General features: G+C 44.0%; 2 protein-coding genes across 4 annotated transcripts; both read left to right on the forward strand.

Moving 5' to 3' along the window:
* Nucleotides 1–5,310: 5,310 nt before the first annotated feature.
* Nucleotides 5,311–8,217, forward strand: LOC136459850 (transcription factor ICE1-like). Of its 2 annotated transcripts, none has more exons than XM_066459682.1 (4): nt 5,311–6,041; nt 7,014–7,241; nt 7,497–7,667; nt 7,780–8,217. In XM_066459682.1, exons 1-4 carry the CDS (start codon nt 5,391–5,393, stop codon nt 7,858–7,860), a joined length of 1,131 nt encoding a protein of 376 aa, XP_066315779.1. In that variant the 5' UTR covers nt 5,311–5,390; the 3' UTR covers nt 7,861–8,217. The 2 variants fall into 2 exon arrangements, with proteins under 2 accessions (XP_066315779.1, XP_066315778.1); XM_066459681.1 differs by having other exon boundaries at nt 7,777–8,215.
* A 2,723-nt stretch (nt 8,218–10,940) lies between these two features.
* Nucleotides 10,941–15,648, forward strand: LOC136459851 (aspartokinase 1, chloroplastic-like). 2 transcript variants are annotated; one of them, XM_066459683.1, is made up of 13 exons: nt 10,941–11,376; nt 11,819–11,901; nt 11,987–12,027; nt 12,103–12,257; nt 12,901–13,050; nt 13,120–13,215; nt 13,388–13,504; nt 14,001–14,120; nt 14,209–14,301; nt 14,382–14,498; nt 14,835–14,951; nt 15,043–15,105; nt 15,275–15,648. In XM_066459683.1, exons 1-13 carry the CDS (start codon nt 10,993–10,995, stop codon nt 15,395–15,397), a joined length of 1,659 nt encoding a protein of 552 aa, XP_066315780.1. In that variant the 5' UTR covers nt 10,941–10,992; the 3' UTR covers nt 15,398–15,648. The 2 variants fall into 2 exon arrangements, with proteins under 2 accessions (XP_066315780.1, XP_066315781.1); XM_066459684.1 differs by lacking the exons at nt 14,835–14,951; nt 15,043–15,105; nt 15,275–15,648 and adding an exon at nt 14,691–14,786.
* The last annotated feature ends 323 nt before the right edge of the window (nt 15,649–15,971 follow it).

Raw genomic sequence — 15,971 nt, forward strand, 5'->3', positions numbered from 1 at the left:
GTATTTTTTTTTATAAATTCAGTCTAACTTCAACTCTTCAATACAAAACAAGAATTGTATCTTTATTTTTGAGACGGATGGAGTACGTGTCAATCTTGATATACATTTTTTTTATCACCAAACGATTCAAAGGAACCAAAACCCAATGCAAGGAGGATGGGGTGGGGGGGGGGGGGGGGGGGGGGGGCACGGGCAAGGCAAGGCTCACTACACGCAAAGAAAGCAGCAACGGGCGGTGCGGCGGCCGTTCCTTGTTGAGGCTTTTACATGTGTGCCATTAAAAAGTTTGTAATTACACACAGGCCATTTAAAAAGTTGACCGCACACATATGTCATCGTTCTGAACTTCTTTGCTTTCCAAGCCATTCCATCCGCATTCCGTTCATTTTTCACCGTTTGGGAGTCCTGACAAGTGGGTCAGGTCAGTCAAAAAATCCATAATACACCTTTCATCCCTATCCTCTCTCTCTCTCAAACTCGACCTTATCTCTCTTCTCCGCGCGCACCCCCGGCGGAGCTCGCCCGCGCCTGTGGCTGGCCGGGGCGGAGCTCGCCCGCGCGCGCCTGCGGCGGCCGGGGCGGAGCTCCTCCGCCTCGAGCTCCCGCGCTGCCATGGCGGACGGAGCTCCCACGTGGCCATGGTGCACGCCACGGCAGGCGGAGCTGGCGGGCCAGAGCTTCACTGCCTAGAGCAGCAGTAGCAGCAGCCCTAGGGGCGAAGCTCCAACCGTTGGAGCGTCAGCTCCGCGGACGGGGACGATGGCGCACCCGCCTCCGGCTCCGGCCACCGCGAGAAGAAGCTCCGCCTCGTCAAGTCGTCATGGGGCTCCACGAGCTGCTGCTGCTTGCCCATTCTTGGTGGCGCCGCCCAGATGGGAATCGGGTTCCGACACGCACGCGCCCACACAGCGCACCTCTCCGCGCCGCGATGGCTGCTTCGCCTTCAACCGCGCCCGCTCCTTCCTCAGCGTCAGCGGCGGTGGTCTTCGCCGTGAACGGCGAGCGGGTGGAGCTCCGCGAGGGTGACGTGGACCCCGGCGCCACCCTCCTCGAGTTCCTCCGCACCCGCACCCGCTTCACCGGGCCCAAGTTTGGCTGCGGCGAAGGCATGCCACCCCGAACTCCTCCTCCTCTCTCCCTCCCTCCCTCCCCCACGCTCTTCTGTTTCGTTCCGCGATTTGAGCTTGACGACCCATTTCTGCAGGTGGATGCGGCGCGTGCGTGGTGCTGCTCTCCGCGTACGACGCGGCGTCGGGCGCTGTGTCGCACGCGGCGGTGAGCTCCTGCCTCACGCTGGTGCACGAGCTCCACCACCGCGCCGTCACCACCACCGAGGGCTCGGCCGGGCAGGAGCGGGAGGCCTCCACGCCGTGCACGAGCGCCTTTGTGCTCGGGGGAGCTCCGCCCTCGGCTGTTGCAGCTCCCCTTTGCTCACCCTGTCCATCCCCGCCATCTCCTTCTTGGCCGTGGCGGCACGGGAGGCGCGCCTACACCTCGCCCACGGCCGCGAGCACGACGAGCTCCACCACCGCGAAGGGGAAGCAGCAGCACACCGCCTGCGCCGTGACGACGAGCAGGAGCACGGGGAGCGCGGAACGGAGGCGTAAGAGAAAGAGAGAGAAAAAGAGAGTTTGTGTGGCTGACAAATGGACCCCACCGTAGGGTAAAATGGTCATTTCACCTGTCGGTTTGACACCGTTAAGTAGAAAAACAGACGGAATGGCTTGGAGAACAAAGAAGTTCAGAACGGTGGCATATGTGTGCGGTCAACTTTTTTAATAGCCTGTGTATAATTACAAACTTTTTTAATGGCACACCTGTAAAAGCCTGTTCCTTGTTTCTCCCTGAAAAAGATGGGGATCGGAGCAGCTTTTCCCGGCTGTGACCTGTGATTGCGAAAACAAAAGAAGGGCAGCCAAGTAGAAACCGATTACCGATGCGCCAGACAGGTGGCTGTACAAGCATTTCGATCTGTTTCTGTGCACGGAAGCCTTTGCCCGGCCGTCGGCGCCCGCAGTCGCAGCCGCAGCGCTTCCTTTGGATCAGTCTGCTTCTGCTCCTACCAGTTCTGATGGAGTACATGTACATCCATCCAAGCATGGATTCCACATTTCCACGTCACTGCTGAGCGAGTCCTAATCACGCCAGATAATGCAAATGCAACTGTATTTGTATTTGTTGCCGCATGCAACATGACACGACGACATCGCGTACAAAATTTGTTTTACAAAAAGAGTAGTGTACACGTACGCACACCTTATGGCTATATGTTAATAGACAAACTTTGTGGCAAAGGCGCTGAGAGATCGAAAAGAAAATTCCAAAATTGTGCCAAGTATTTTTGACGTCATCTGTGCCATGCTACAACCAAACAGATCGACCTCAACTCGTGTTTGTGAAGGAAATCTTGTACACGATATTGCACATGCAAATGGGAGCGTCTTATGGATAGAAATGAATATATTGAGAAACCAAGTATATGGCACCGAGAAAATGGTAATATTTGGAGACAATAAACTTATTTCCTAATATTTGGAGAAAATGCTAATACTTGCAAAATGCTAATATTTATAGATAAAAATATGTCTTATAGATGAATTTCTGAATGTATTTTCATAATAAATTTATTTAGGCTAATAATTTCTATAAACCTAGTCAAACTTAAGAAAGTTTGACCGGCATGAATCTCATAGTGATGCTCTTTTTTGAAATGGAGAGAGTAGGCATTTTAGTTATTAATCTAGCTATAAAAGTACATGTCGCTTTGGAGGGCAGGAATAATGTGCCTAGAGGATATCAAAGGATAGTAATAATTTTAAGGTTCAACAGAAGGAATTTAATTTGGTTCATCAAATGAATACTGTCTAGATAATTATGTGGTGATCTTAGCAAGCAATTATTGTTCACCAAATTAATCAAGGGTGCGCCAAAGCCCAAGCCGGATTAATCCAGGATTATATTAACCAAATAGTTAAGCAACGCAAGTCGACAATTGGCAATGGCTTACCACACGCAAAGCACACCACCAGCCGGCATCCCGGCCGATTCTTGGTAAAAGACGAGCAACCGATCGGACCAGCAGGTTTTCCGGCTGCCAAAACAAAAGGCAACCAAGAAGAAACTGATGAAGCGGTCATATCCGGCCGTACACGTGTTCTGCGCACTGGACAGGCGGGCCCTTTTCTTGCTGCTTGGAACGCAACAGTTTTGTTGCATCATGGCACGACATCACGTCACGTAGAGGACATTTTCTGTTTTGAAATAAAAAAGGTAGTACACCTACTAATGCTTGGCCATGCTGTACAACTGGGACGGAATGCAAAATCTTGATAAACTTTGTGGCGAAGTTGGTGAGAAGGAAACAAAACTGTGCAGTATTTGTGATGTGGCATAAGAGCAATCCTTCGATCAAACAAATCAACTTATATGTATGAAGCAAATGAGGTATGATTAAGGCTATTTTTGACGGGGCTCCAAATAGTTCCGACTTCTATATATAGTACGTGAAGGAGTTGGAGCCGGTGAAGCCCAAAAATAGTGGCTTCACGGTCTCCTAGTCCATTTTGAAGAAGAGAGATCTACCAAGCGCGCACTGTGCGCGTGTGCACGCACACGTAAAGGCAAATACTAGAGGTGAATGAGATATTAAAGGAGACCGCGTGCATGGCAAGCTAGATATAAGTGTTACCGCTTGCCACCAAGGTAATATAAAAAATAAATTATCAAAATATTTCGTAAATAACTTACAAGAGTCGTTGCGCATGCAGTGCACGTGTTTATATGATTTGCAGAACAACCGCCACACTCATAGGTTTATGTCGGTTGATTGTTCATCATGTCTGCTTTTGCGACACCAAAATGACACTTTGGTAGGTTCGTTAAGTAAAAAACTACTTTTTATTGGTTGTCGGGTAACGCTCTATTAGGTGGGCCAACCCTTTTCTCTTTCAGTCTGGTACGTGCACGTGTTATTGCCCTGTTCGCTTGGCTGATAAGCCATGGCTGAAAGTACCGTTGGCTGATTTGTTGTAAGAGAAAAATACTATTCGTTGGCTGAAAAAGTACGGCTTATAAGCCAAACAAACAGGGCGAAGGTAATCGTAGCACAAAAGACATTTACTAGAGTTTAGTTTCCTAGCTGGTATTCTAGTTCAATGGACTACAAAGCACAACAAATTTCCGCTCATGCGTGTTACTAAATCACTTATCCTAATAGTTGGGAGGATAAGAATGTGTCAGTGTAATAGGGGAGAGAGGTCGAATGGTGGTGAGGTTTAGGTCCAGCGGATGGAATAGATGGGAGGAAGAAGAGAATAGGGCATTTGCTACCTAGGTCTCTAACACTGAATATGGCATTTGCTACATAGGTCTAACACTGCGACGTAATGAAACTCGTTCCATGCACCGTATGTATAGTTACCTTTTAAGTACTATAATCGAAACCAGTGTTGAGATAAGTATATAATGGATCAAATCAGGTGATCATCAATACTAAAGCAAACAAGCAAAGGTTCATCGCAAGCAAACCACCAGCACCGGCATTTGTTCTCCTTCGCCAGGACTCAGGACCTTCCAGAGCTAAGCAACAGACCAAAAGAAGCTTTCTTTGGCAGTGCACTCAGGAAGGCTGCACCTACAACGGCACTGCCAACACGAAAGACGCAGCCGCCTGCTAGCCTGACAAACACGCATACTCTAGATCCAACCTAGCTACTCGTTCGTCGCAACGTAGCGATGCTTCAATTCATTCCAAGCTGCATGCAACCTTAAGCTCCGGTACATGCACGGGTGATGGGTTCCACATCACTGCCGAGTGAGCCCTCATCTGATCTGATCAGCTAGTTGTTGCAACAGTTTTTGTTGCGCGTAGCATATCAATATGACACGACATTGTATTAGATCCACCAAATGCCGCTTGAAGTAGTATAGCAGTTTGTAAAACTTTGTGCTCCAAGAAACTTCATAGTTTTTTAAAGTAAAACTTTGATAACCTTTTCCCTTCATGGAGGTAATATAATCTTTATGGCGTTCTTTTTTGAAAGTGGTGAAAAGGGTACAAAATTGCATTGTGCCGTGATTTAGAACATGACGCAAGAGCCATAGCCGTTTGCATGTGGAGCAAGTCTTGTTCAAGGCGAGGAAGCTTCCTCCCTCTCCCATAGAAAAAAACGCAAATACTATCGGTAACGCAAACCTCTCTTTCTCTCTCTATCTCTGCCTAGTGTCTACTACACCTCTCTCTCTCTCTCTCCTCCGGGTCCCTCCCCTTATAAGAGGGCAACCAGGGCCACGGCACTCTGTGTTGAGAGAAAGAGAGAGAGAAAGAGAGTTGCCAGTGAGCCAGGATAAGTGAGGAGATCGGCAAGGAGCGGAAGGCCGTGGCGGTAGCCATGGACGACTCGACGGAGGTGAAGCTGGTGGACGAGATCGCGGGAGAGGGAGGGGCGGAGGGGGACTGGGGCTACCTGGGCTCCGACGGGATGGGCTCCGGCTCCTACCCGGGGTACCCCTTCCCCAGGGACGTCCTCTACACGCCGACCTCTGCGTCGCTGCTCCTCTCCATGGACCCCGCCGCGTTCTTCGACTTCAACAGCACCTTCCCGCCCTCCTCCTCCGCCGCCGCCACCGCCGGCTCCGCGCTGCCCGCCTTCCACAACTTCAGCTGCGTCAACCCCTTCGACGACGCCGGCCACTTCCTCGGCGGTCCCCCGCCGCTGCCGCCGCCGGCGGCGTCACAGCAGCAGGGGCAGAAAGTTGGGTTCTTTGCGCCGCCGCCGGGCTCGGACTTCAACGACACCGGGATGAGCTGGGACGACGAGGACGAGATCGACCAAAGCATCGACGCCTCCTCCATGGCCATCTCGGCCTCCATGGAGAATGCTGCGGGCGCGGCGGCGGGGGGAAGTGGGGCCGGCGGTGGCAGCGGGAGAGGCAAGAAGAAAGGGATGCCGGCCAAGAACCTCATGGCCGAGCGCCGCCGTCGCAAGAAGCTCAATGACCGCCTCTACATGCTGCGCTCGGTGGTGCCCAAGATCAGCAAGGTGATCGACCAGCCTCGCTCATCCATCTCCTATTTGTCTCGCTTCCCATCTGTGCTTAGTATGTGGAGTATTATGCTTTACCTATGCTGAGTTATCTATAATGGCGGTGCAGTAGGATTAGAGTAGGATTCTATACTACGATATATTTTTCACTTCAGTATGTGTGGATTTCGGTGTTGAATTCTTGAATTGTCCATGTTTAGATCCAAAAGCTACACCTTTTGGTAGATCTATGGCATTCCTATGTGGCTATTTTCCTTTGCTTCAGCTCTTAGCAGATAGCGCCTTCACACGTCGAAAGTGGTCTTTTTCCATGGCAAATCATATGCAAAAGGCCATATTCTTTTGATTACTCCTTATGCCAGAGGCTTGTAAAATTTGACCATGCAACTCCTTATGTTAATACGAAATGGAATCTGTTTTTTTAGCTCCTTGTTAATGATTGGTTTACTGTCCAGCTATGGAAATTTTCAGTCATGCATTAATTTGTTGCCATGGGATTTGTCGTTTCTTATTACTTTTGGCGTTCTAAAAATTCTGAGGCACGTCCTGATTCAGTGGTGTGAAATTAACAGGGCCATGCACAAGATGTTGTCGAAAGCGACCCATCAACGCATAGCTTGCAAAATAATCATGTTTTTCTTTCATTCGTTCTGTTCTTGACAATTCTAGGTTTTGCTGGCTTTAATTTGTTTATAACTATTGTTGTGTTCCTTAAACAATTCACACACGCTTGGATGACCATGATAGTACGTGTTTGGTATTAATCAACTTGCTTTCACTGATCAAGATGGTTTTGAGCAACAAAGAAAGACTTGAAGTACAGCTATTGAGAGATATGTAACGAGTTGCAGCATAACAATTCAACACCATTTGCAGTAACCCTTTTTTTAGTGTAGCAGGACAGCTTGTTTGTTTTTAATTCTTATCCCGTTGTTGATTCTCATCAGCATTTCTCCTCTGCTGTGACAGATGGATAGGGCTTCTATCCTTGGTGATGCAATTGAGTATCTGAAGGAGCTTCTGCAAAGGATCAGCGATCTTCACAATGAACTCGAGTCAGCTTCAAGCTCTTCGTTTGTTGGACCAACATCAGCTAGCTTCAACCCATCAACACCAACATTGCAGACATTTCCTGGCCAAGTCAAGGAAGAACTTTGCCCAGGCTCATTCCCTAGCCCTACTGGACAACAAGCCACGGTGAGTCCAAATTTGGTTATTAATGTTAACTTAGGCACCTCATTTATTTTAGTTTTGTGATACAGCACTACCTAAGCCTGCTTAATGATTCACATTCGTACACTGAATGTTTTACAGTCCGTGTTAGTACATTTATCAGCTGCAGGTCTTCATCGCCCCTTATTTCTTTTTTGAGAAATGTTCAGGCAAGCACTGACATGTAACGGTACCGATTCGTATGACTCTGAGTGAGACATTACTCTCTTGTTTGTTCAGGTTGAAGTCAGGATGAGGGAAGGGCATGCAGTCAATATCCACATGTTCTGTGCGCGTAGGCCAGGCATCCTGCTGTCCACAATGACGGCCCTCGACAGCCTAGGCCTCGACATCGAGCAGGCGGTCATCAGCTGCTTCAATGGCTTTGCGATGGATGTCTTCCGAGCTGAGGTCTGTGGTCACCGCACTAATACCATTTCTGCTGAATTCTGATGGATTCAATTCAACCAAATTAACCCACCGTTGCTCACCCTCTTCATGTCTCTGTTGCCCCCTCCAGCAGTGCGCGGATGGTCCTGGAATGGTGCCTGAAGAAATTAAGGCCGTGCTGATGCACACTGCTGGTCTCCACAACGCAATGTAGCCGGTCCGAAAACAGGCCACCACCAGGATGATGATCCTTTCTACAGGCTTCGATTTAGAAGCGGCATAAGCTGTGGTGACCATTGGTTTCTGGGGCAAGTGATGAATTTAAGATGAGGCTCTCCATCTCGGGCATGAGACATGAGTGATGGTGTAATAGAATCTATGCTGCGTGTTAAACAATAGTATAATGGTGAATGGTGATGTGATAATTAACATCAAATTCAGTGCCTGTTTGTCAGAAATGATGCACAGGGAGATGAATGCATCAGCGTCCAGCAATGATTGTTTTTTTGAAGAATCTCCAGCAATGATTGTGACTGGCAGGCAGAGGCAGGCAAGCCGTATGGCCTTGGCCCTTGGGTCTGTCCTTGATCCAAATGAATTGAATCCTCTGGCTTCTTTGTTATTTATGCCAACTGTTTTGCAGAATTGCAGTCAGTGAATCCTGCCCCCATGTCCATGTGAAGACTGAAGACTGTAGGCTGGGCACTGGAGTGAGGCTCCTAGATGAGTACAGTAGGCTGGTAGCTGATAAATAGGGAAGGATTTGCTGGGGAGTGTGGATGGCATTGGCTGCGTCACTGCCCCGGATTCAGTGATGCCTGCGGTGCCTCCAACCTGCAGGATGCAGTTCTTGCCTTGTGCAGTTGTGCTGCCATGCCCTCCGGGCCCTCCCAATCGGCAGTCAGACCACTGCGAGATCTGCAGTGCAGCTGCAGGGCTAACGGCTCGGACTTTAAACACATCTATCCAATCTAGCCATGGTAGGTGATAATCAATGTTTACCATTTAAAAATGGAGATAGTAAGTACATGCATTTTTTATCTCTTTGATCAGAAAATCAATAATGCCCGGGGTTCGTGAGAATCGTGACACAAGAAACTGATCTAAATCATTCCAAGAGGTCCAACTCGAAATCGAAATAGATATAAACCCCATGTAACTCTCTGGTGCCACTCTCGCTGCTCTCATCCTGTCATCCACCATGTTGTTCTGTAAATTCTTTTTGAGTGGCAATTCCGATTGCCATCCCTAGGAAATACTACCTTCGTTCCAAAAAAGAATGTAATTTTAGGTTTGGATTGAGTCAAATTTCTTTTGTTTCGCTAAGTTTATAGAAAAGTTATTAACATTTATCACTCCAAATAGTTATACTATTAAAATATATTATATAATTAATCTAACCATACCGATTTGGTATCATAAATGTTGACATTCTTTTGTACAAATATAGTCAAACCTAACACTGTTTGACTCTTCGAAAAGCTAGCATTACATCTTTTTTGGATGGAGAGAGTATATTAGGTGGAAAAGTCTCCCTTTCCTCGGTTGACAAGTTAGAAAAAGATCAAAAAATGAAAAGTAGAGTCCAACAAAAGAGAAAAATAGATTTGTAGGTCAAAATTTTCATATATACTCTCTACGTCCACAAAAGAATGCAATTCTAGCATAGTAACATATTAAAGTAGTTTGAGTTTTACTAACCATAAATAAAAAAATCAATATTTATATAATATCAAATAAGTACCATTAGATTTGTTATGAGATATATTTTTATACTATACTTATTTGGTGTTATAAATATTGATATTTTTATCTATATATTTGATCAAATTTTACATACATTAATCCAGAATGCTCCTAAATTTGCATTATTTCTTGGATAGAGGTAGTACTTATGTTTTATGCCTTTTTTTCTTCCCTAAAGCACAATACAAATGTGAAAACTCATGTGTCCATATGCACACTCGCGATAGGTACATACATGCATCACTTTGATAAATCCTTGACTAATAAACTTACTTTATGTGCCTCGTCGATGGAAATATACTTTACTATGGAAAAATAACTAACTAAAAATACGAGCACTTATGCCGGGTCAGATATTCGAATCAAGGACATATTCCACTACAAGGATCTAACCAACTAAGTCACGCTTAGTTCACTTGTTTTTGAATTATGATGTAAAGTTCGAGATATTCCTCTCATGACCCTTAAGTTAATCCCTTCGCCCACAAATATATATATATATATATATATATATATATATATATATATATATATATATATATATATATATATATGAGATTTTGAGGATAAATCAAGTAGAAAGAAAAAAAACTTTCAAGCCCCCCATTAAAGCATCAGAACTAGTTCTTGATTGATATAATCAATAGTCGGGCCATCCTAATTAGTCAACTCTTCATTTGATATTTTATAAATTCTTATATTTGTGGACAGCTTTGAAGACCAAAAGTAGTTCTTATATTTGAGAACAGATGAAGTACTCCTTTTGTTCCAAATTAAGTGCACTTTTAGTAATTTGAGATTTACCCAAAAATAAGAACACTTCTAGTCGTTATGGTCCACCTAATTCTAGTAGGCCTTTTTTACTTTCTCTACTTCTAAAGAGCAATCATTACATGCCAAAATAGTTTTTGATAAGATTAAATTTATAATTTTTAAGTAACATTGATCTTCTCCGAGGATTCTAAAAGTATACTTATTTTTGGACGGAGGAAGTATTAACTTAAAAGCTCCATTTTAAACCCTGGTCCGTGCAATACCCTAGGCACGGCATATTCTCCTTCCCTTTCGCAAAAGTTCCCTTTTATATCTCCTTTGTGTAAGATGTATCTCATTCTTTGTTGCACCACTTTTCTGAAGAAAAAATATGCTAGCGACGCCCTCTTGCTAACATGGCCTCTACAATATTTTTATCTATGAATGAATTAATTTCTATAGTTATCTTAAGTAAATTTTTTTATGTTTAGCTAAATATATTAAAAAGAAGACAAATGTTTATAATATGAAATGAACATATTATGAAAATATATTTTATAGTGTTTCCAATAATACTAATTTGGTGTCATAAATCTTCATGCTCCTTTCTATAAATTTGGTAAAACTTAAAAATATTTAACTTAAGATAAATCTAGAAATTGATTTATTTGGACAGAGATAGTAGCTTCCTAAAGTCCTGTCAATCTGAGTTCAAATCTTAATCCGGTCGTTGACAAATTTCCCGCAGCTCTCCGCCTTGATGGCACTATTACGGAAAAAAGCAAACCCGCCTTCTCTACCACTGGTCAGTCTCCACTCCACGCACGACAGAGTAGGAGGGGCAAGAATGGCGACCCCAATGCGGTCGGCGGCCGCATCCTGCCGCCTCGTTCCGTCGATACCTCCGGCGAGCTCCGGACATGTTCAACAACTGGCGTGCTTCGGTATCCGAACCGAGCCTTGCGGTGCCCGAGGGTTGTCAATGGTGGTCGCCGACTCCACCCGCCGTCGGGCCAAGTTAGGGGACGGCGTCCTCGGGGCGTCTGTTCTTGGAGGGCTCGGGATGGCGGGATTGGGGGATCAGCTGAGCGTGGTCATGAAGTTCGGGGGGTCCTCGGTGGCGTCGGCCGCGAGGATGGCGGAGGTGGCTGGCCTCATCCTGACCTTCCCCGAGGAGCGCCCCGTCGTCGTCCTCTCTGCCATGGGGAAAACCACCAACAACCTTCTCCTTGTACCGATTGCTTCGCACTGCTCTTGATTGGTTTTCTTTTAGGCTTTTAGCTCTGTCCAATCTTTCTTTGCGTTGCTTTGCCAAAAGTTTGCTGTTCCTTTTGCCTGCTGCATAATTCGCTGGTTGAATGCATCAAGAAGAATCTTCAGTCACCTAAAGTGAACTTTTCATTTTTTTTTTTTGGTAATGATTAGCAATCTAGTCGTGAATCTCTAGGCCTTGGTAGATGCTTGGTGAAAAATCTGTGTTGTCCATGGTTTGCTGCAGGGGTGCATAAAGAATGCCTAGAAACAAGGATTAAATTTACTAAAATACTGAACCTTTATCCATGTTATGCTGTTTGCATTGTATAAGAAATATTTGAGCTAAAGGGAGCCGTGAGTTATTTTAATCGTTGTTTCGTGTATACCCTAAAATTCATGGTATATGTGATCGTTTTTAGGCTGGAGAGAAGGCTGTGGGGTGTGGAGTGATCCATGTTTCTGAAATTGAAGAGTGCAACATGATCAAAGACCTACATATCAAGTATCCCACTTTCTTTTTGAGCTGCTAACTATTAGAATACTTGCAATAATCTCAATTGATGTTGACTTGCTCGCTGTCAAACCAGGACAGTGGATGAACTGGGGCTTCTAAGATCTGTAATACAAGGTAAACCCACAACCTTATGTGACCACCTTCTGTATTTTTCGGCCTTTGTGTAACAACTGTGGACAAACTCTGTAGACATGCTGGATGAACTGGAGCAACTATTGAAAGGTATCGCTATGATGAAAGAGCTGACGCCTAGGACCAGCGACTACCTTGTTTCATTTGGAGAATGCATGTCCACCAGGATTTTTGCTGCTTATTTGAACAAAATTGGTGTCAAAGCACGGCAGGTACTTCTTGACGTTTCCTTGATTTGCACTGTGATTCAGTGAGCTTTTCAGGCTATGAACTTATGGATACATCAGCCTACAAAAATTTGCTATAGTATCCCTGCCCTATGGTGGGGATGTCCTGAAAATTTGATTAGTCATTGATTTTTTTACTGCGTACGCACTACATGTTCTCAAGTTTCAGTTCATTATGTTAGTTGCTTGCCGCTAGTATTCTTTGGAAATTTCATATTTCGATAATGATTCATTCATTGATCTTTTTCTTTGTGTGCAGAAAAGATTCTTAGATTCTTTAGATTTTGTGATTAATTCGATATTTCCATAAACTTATAACCTTTTAGATAATGGAGATAATCTCCGGCCTCTGCACCAACCAGGGTCACAAACACTATTTTATCCTTTAAAATGTGGACAACAGAATTTGAACCGTTATAGTGGAGTCATACACCCACAACTCAATTGACTGTTCGATTACAATCTGGAGTTCCCTTTATTTAATGTCTCAATTTGATACAGGGACCTATAATGGTAACCAGCCTAGCTGCAAATCCCCAGTGTATCCATATATACCCAAAGTCTTCTGAATTATGCAATGATGTGAACTCACGTTCATTATTAATTTTATTTTGAAATTCTTGTGCAGTATGACGCATTTGATATTGGTTTCATGACAACTGATGAATTTGGTAATGCGGATATCTTAGAAGCAACCTATCCTGCTGTTGCAAAGAGACTTCATGGGGACTGGATACTGGATCCAGCGATACCTGTTGTTACTGGATTCCTTGGGAAGGTATCTCATCGACAAACAATTTCTTCATCCATGAGGCAACTTGTTTATTGCAACCGCCATCACTTGCAGGGCTGGAAATCAGGTGCTGTAACTACTTTAGGCCGAGGTGGTAGCGACTTGACTGCTACAACCATTGGTAAAGCCTTGGGACTGAGAGAAATTCAGGTCTATGTTTAGTCTGAATAGATATTGAATAAACCATATTTTTCTTTCTGAGGAAAAAAGTTGAGACAACAGTTGATGCTAATCACTAAGCTAGCATGTGCATTTCATGAAAATTGTTGTTTATCCCCATACATTGTCTATTTTGTCTGAAAGCATACTGTGCCTGTGCTAGGTATGGAAAGATGTTGATGGTGTACTGACTTGTGATCCAAATATCTACCCACATGCAAAGACTGTTCCATACTTAACATTTGAAGAGGCTACAGAACTTGCTTATTTTGGTGCCCAGGTATTCCATTCATTTTGAGTGAAGAATCGAAAATAACATTTCCCCCAAGAAAAACTATCTATCTTGGATTGTTAAAGGGGCTATGACGGTTGACATGCAATGATTCATTTTTATCACTAATGATTCTTTCTACAAATTATATTTTGAACGTTCAAGAGAAGAGTTCTGGAACTAAACAACAATGATAGGGTACAGGATATTTCATGTTTATAGCAGGTTTTCAGTAGTGTGGCCAGGCTGCTTCTCAGTGAATAAATGGATCTTTCAGTTGCATACTTTTGAAAAACGAAAGACTCTTTAGTGCATTACTAGGGGTTCAGTAGATAGACCTCTGTTCCTTTGTTTACCTTTTAAAGCTATACTGATTGTTGCTTGGCATTTGCTTTACTAATCATCATGAACTGAACATATAGCTCATGATGTCAGTCTTATTCACTCTGCTGAACAGAAATGAGAAATTTAGGTTCATTATTGTGGACTGTGCACTCCAATGCAGGTTTTGCATCCACAATCGATGAGACCTGCTAGAGAAGGTGATATTCCAGTTAGGGTTAAGAATTCATACAACCCTAAAGCTCCAGGCACCCTTATTACCAAACAAAGAGACATGGATAAGGTTTGTAGTAGATAATTTTAAATATATCCTCGCATCATCTGCTTGGCTTTCAAGCAATTGATTTTTTGCCCCTCTTTTTCACTACTAGGTTGTACTAACTAGCATAGTGCTCAAGTCAAATGTCACTATGTTGGACATCGTGAGCACTCGGATGCTTGGTCAGTATGGTTTTCTGGCAAGGGTATGTTGAGCACTGACACTGAGCCATTTTGTTTACTCATATTTCATTATTCTGATCGCTGTATGTATGACCTTGAGCAGGTATTTGCTATATTTGAAGATCTAGGTATATCTGTGGATTGTGTTGCTACCAGTGAAGTTAGTGTTTCTGTGTCACTTGATCCATCAAAGATTTGGAGTAGGGAACTGATACAGCAGGCAAGAGTTTCGATCTACATGCTCAATGACAAGTAGCTGTACTCTTGCTACATTTCATTCCTTCATAGTATTAGCAAGTAAAAGCAGAAGAGAAATTGTTTTAGTGACTTGATAGTCCATGCCTGAACATTTCCCAGAGAAATGTTTTTATTCTAAATCTCTGCGCTTCAACATTGTTAACAAATCTTTCAGGAACTTGACAATGTAGTTGAAGAGCTAGCAAGTAGAAGCACAAGAGAATTTTTTTCAAGTGACTTGATAGTCCATGCCTGAACATTTCATGAGAATTTTTTTATTGTAGTTCTCTGCGCTTCACCATTGTTAACAATCTTTCAGGAACTTGACAATGTAGTTGAAGAACTTGAGAAAATAGCAATCGTTCATCTACTTCAGCAGAGGGCAATAATTTCGCTTATCGGAAATGTGCGGCAAATGTCTCTTATACTAGAAAAGGTATAACGCCTTGTACAATCAATATTTCTTCTTCGGATTTTCCTCTCTAATGTTCTTTTCATTGGATAATAACCATTTAATAAATCCTCAGACCGGACATGTGCTGAGGAAAAGTGGGGTCAATGTTCAGATGATCTCGCAAGGAGCGTCCAAGGTACTCCCTCGCTCACCAGAGTCATCATAGCATACCAAATGAGTAACTATGTGCCTGTTGCATTCATGATTCTCAGTCACAACATCTATCGTCAATGCAAAACCCAATCGTTGTTCGCCGTATGCATGTTTCTGGCTCCGACGTTTACTGTGCCTTACATCCTGAGCAGGTTAACATGTCGCTGATAGTCCATGACAGCGAGGCAAAGGCACTCGTAGAAGCTCTCCATCAGGCGTTCTTTCAAGACGATGTCCTGGCGCAGGTCGAAGCGGAGAACCTACTCGTGGGCTGATCGACGTAGGTTGTTGTTGCCTCTAGGCTGTTATCTCCATCAACGGCTTGAACCTATCCTCTTTGGCATGAAAAGTATTTGTCTTTCCAGCTTCCCAGCGAATGACTGCAAGACTTTGCGTTTCTTGTTTCCCAAAAAACTGGTTGCAGACACCAGGGAACACCGATTGTCAACAAGATGGCAAGCAAGCCTGTGATATAATTCCAACTGCCTCTAATCAAAATTTCTAAGGTTTGACTAAGGTTACGAAAACATTATTAATATCTGTAACACAAAAATAGATATACTATGAAAATATGTCTCGTGACGAATAAACTCGGTGAAAGTTTGACTCGATAGACGAAGAGGGCAGGAGTGTCAACCTTTATTATATAAATAAACTCGGTGCTTGGGACAACAGGACAGCTCCCAACAGCTATACATCTGAAAAACAGTTTCACTCTTAATTTTTTTCTAACCAAACACTCTTACCTCTACTTTCAAAAACATAGATGTAGCTCCGAGATTCATGAAATCATAGAGCTCCTCAAGAGTGCTCTGAAATTAGTTATTTCTGAAAATCAAGCATTTTTCG

This window comes from Miscanthus floridulus, chromosome 6 (genome assembly GCF_019320115.1).
Source record: "Miscanthus floridulus cultivar M001 chromosome 6, ASM1932011v1, whole genome shotgun sequence".
Lineage (NCBI taxonomy): Eukaryota > Viridiplantae > Streptophyta > Magnoliopsida > Poales > Poaceae > Miscanthus > Miscanthus floridulus.